This window comes from Otolemur garnettii, unplaced genomic scaffold (assembly GCF_000181295.1).
Source record: "Otolemur garnettii isolate 467f Iridium unplaced genomic scaffold, OtoGar3 scaffold00148, whole genome shotgun sequence".
NCBI classification, from domain to species: domain Eukaryota; kingdom Metazoa; phylum Chordata; class Mammalia; order Primates; family Galagidae; genus Otolemur; species Otolemur garnettii.
The window spans coordinates 954,984-956,532 of NW_003852543.1; the positions used below are offsets into that span (position 1 = coordinate 954,984).

Here is a 1,549-nt window from a genome sequence, read left to right on the forward strand (position 1 = left end):
TTGTTGTTTGGTGGGTCCGGGCTAGATTCGAACCCGCCACCTTAGGTGTATGTGGCTGGTGCCTTAGCCGCTTGAGCCATAGGCGCTGAGCCTCAAAGCATGTACTTTAAGGAGGAGAACCCACCCAGTATACACAGGATACGACCTCTAGCAAATTTCTTCCTAACAAAAGGAAGACATATATCCATTAAGTCCTACCTTAAGTGCAAACCCCAAAGGAAGAAAAAACAGTTCTTTCCGGTAGATAAAGTTCAATGTAACTGTACCATTTTCCAAGTAGTGAAGGTTCATGTTGACGGCAGAATGTTCTTCCCTCACACAGTGCATTGAAATTCCTATTGAAACAAACAGCAGAACTTTGGTAATATTATAATTGCCTCAATTATTATTTTTTAAACTATTTTACTCTCTTAGATATAGTTAGAACCAAATCACTAAGTTAGCCAGACTGGCAATCAAAAATGTTTCCAGGCCTTGCCAAATGTCCTCTTGGGTACAAAATCTCTCCGTTTTGAGAAAAATTAATATAAAGTAATTGAAGCGATGAATTTAACTAAAGTTCAGAGTTTCCCTCCAGACCATGGTCTATATCCTCTTAAACTGTGGAATCTGGGCTTGGCACCTGTAGCTCAAGCGGCTGAGGTGCCAGCCACATACATTAGAGCTAGCAGGTTCAAAGTCCAGGCCTGCCAAACAACAATGACAACTACAACCAAAAAATAGCCAGGCGTTATGGTGGGAGCCTACAGTCCCAGCTTCTTGGGAAGCTGAGGCTGAGAATCGCCTAAGCCCAAGAGTTGCAACAACTTGAGGCTGTCTCAAAAACAAACAAACAACAACAAAAAAAAACTGTGGAGTCTGGTAAAGAGGTGGTGCTTTTTCTGTCAGTTCTAGTGGAAAAAGCAGAATTTTAGATTTTAAGTCTATCTCAGCTTTAAGCAAAGATTGCTAAGACATACTGCATCAATTAACACAAACAAAATGTCTAGACATTTTGATGGCCTGTAATGCTGTTTTTCTGGCATAATATACATGGCAATAATTACAGGCTGATTTTTAGTTCAAATATTAGGATAAATTGTTTAGTCACAGGGGTTACCCAAGAATGGACATGCTGCTCTGTGAAGCCAGAAACTGTCAGAGTGCTCAAACAGAGGATAGGTGGCTATAGCCAGAGACCCCCGAAGGGAGTGTTATAAGCCAGAAGACCTCCAAGAGCTCACCCACCTGTGGCCAAGTCAGGCCAGCCTTCATCTTCATAAGCAATAAATAACAAATATATGTACTCTTTCAGTTTGAAAAAACAGAACATAATAGTGAGTTTTCCACTGTGAAATCTTTTTCTTTTGGCTTAATTTTTAACAAATTTAAAATAACTGATCAAAATTGTATGTATTCACAGTACAGAATACCTTGAACATACACATCACTGTGTAATGACTGCCAGAATCAAATTGATAAAAACAGTAATCAGGGCTCGGCACCTGTGGCTCAAGTGGCTAAGGCACCAGCCACATACACCTAAGGTGGCGGGTTTGAATCCAGCCCG

The 1,549-nt window shown here is 40.7% G+C and overlaps 1 protein-coding gene across 1 annotated transcript in view; it reads right to left on the minus strand.

The window, feature by feature from the left end:
- Nucleotides 1–1,549, minus strand: part of POLR1B (RNA polymerase I subunit B) — a 27,094-nt gene that overhangs the window by 20,776 nt on the left and 4,769 nt on the right. The window contains exon 5 of the mRNA XM_012811061.2: nucleotides 199–335. Within this exon, the coding sequence (XP_012666515.1) occupies nucleotides 199–335 (137 nt within the window). The remainder of the gene's footprint in view (nucleotides 1–198; nucleotides 336–1,549) is intronic.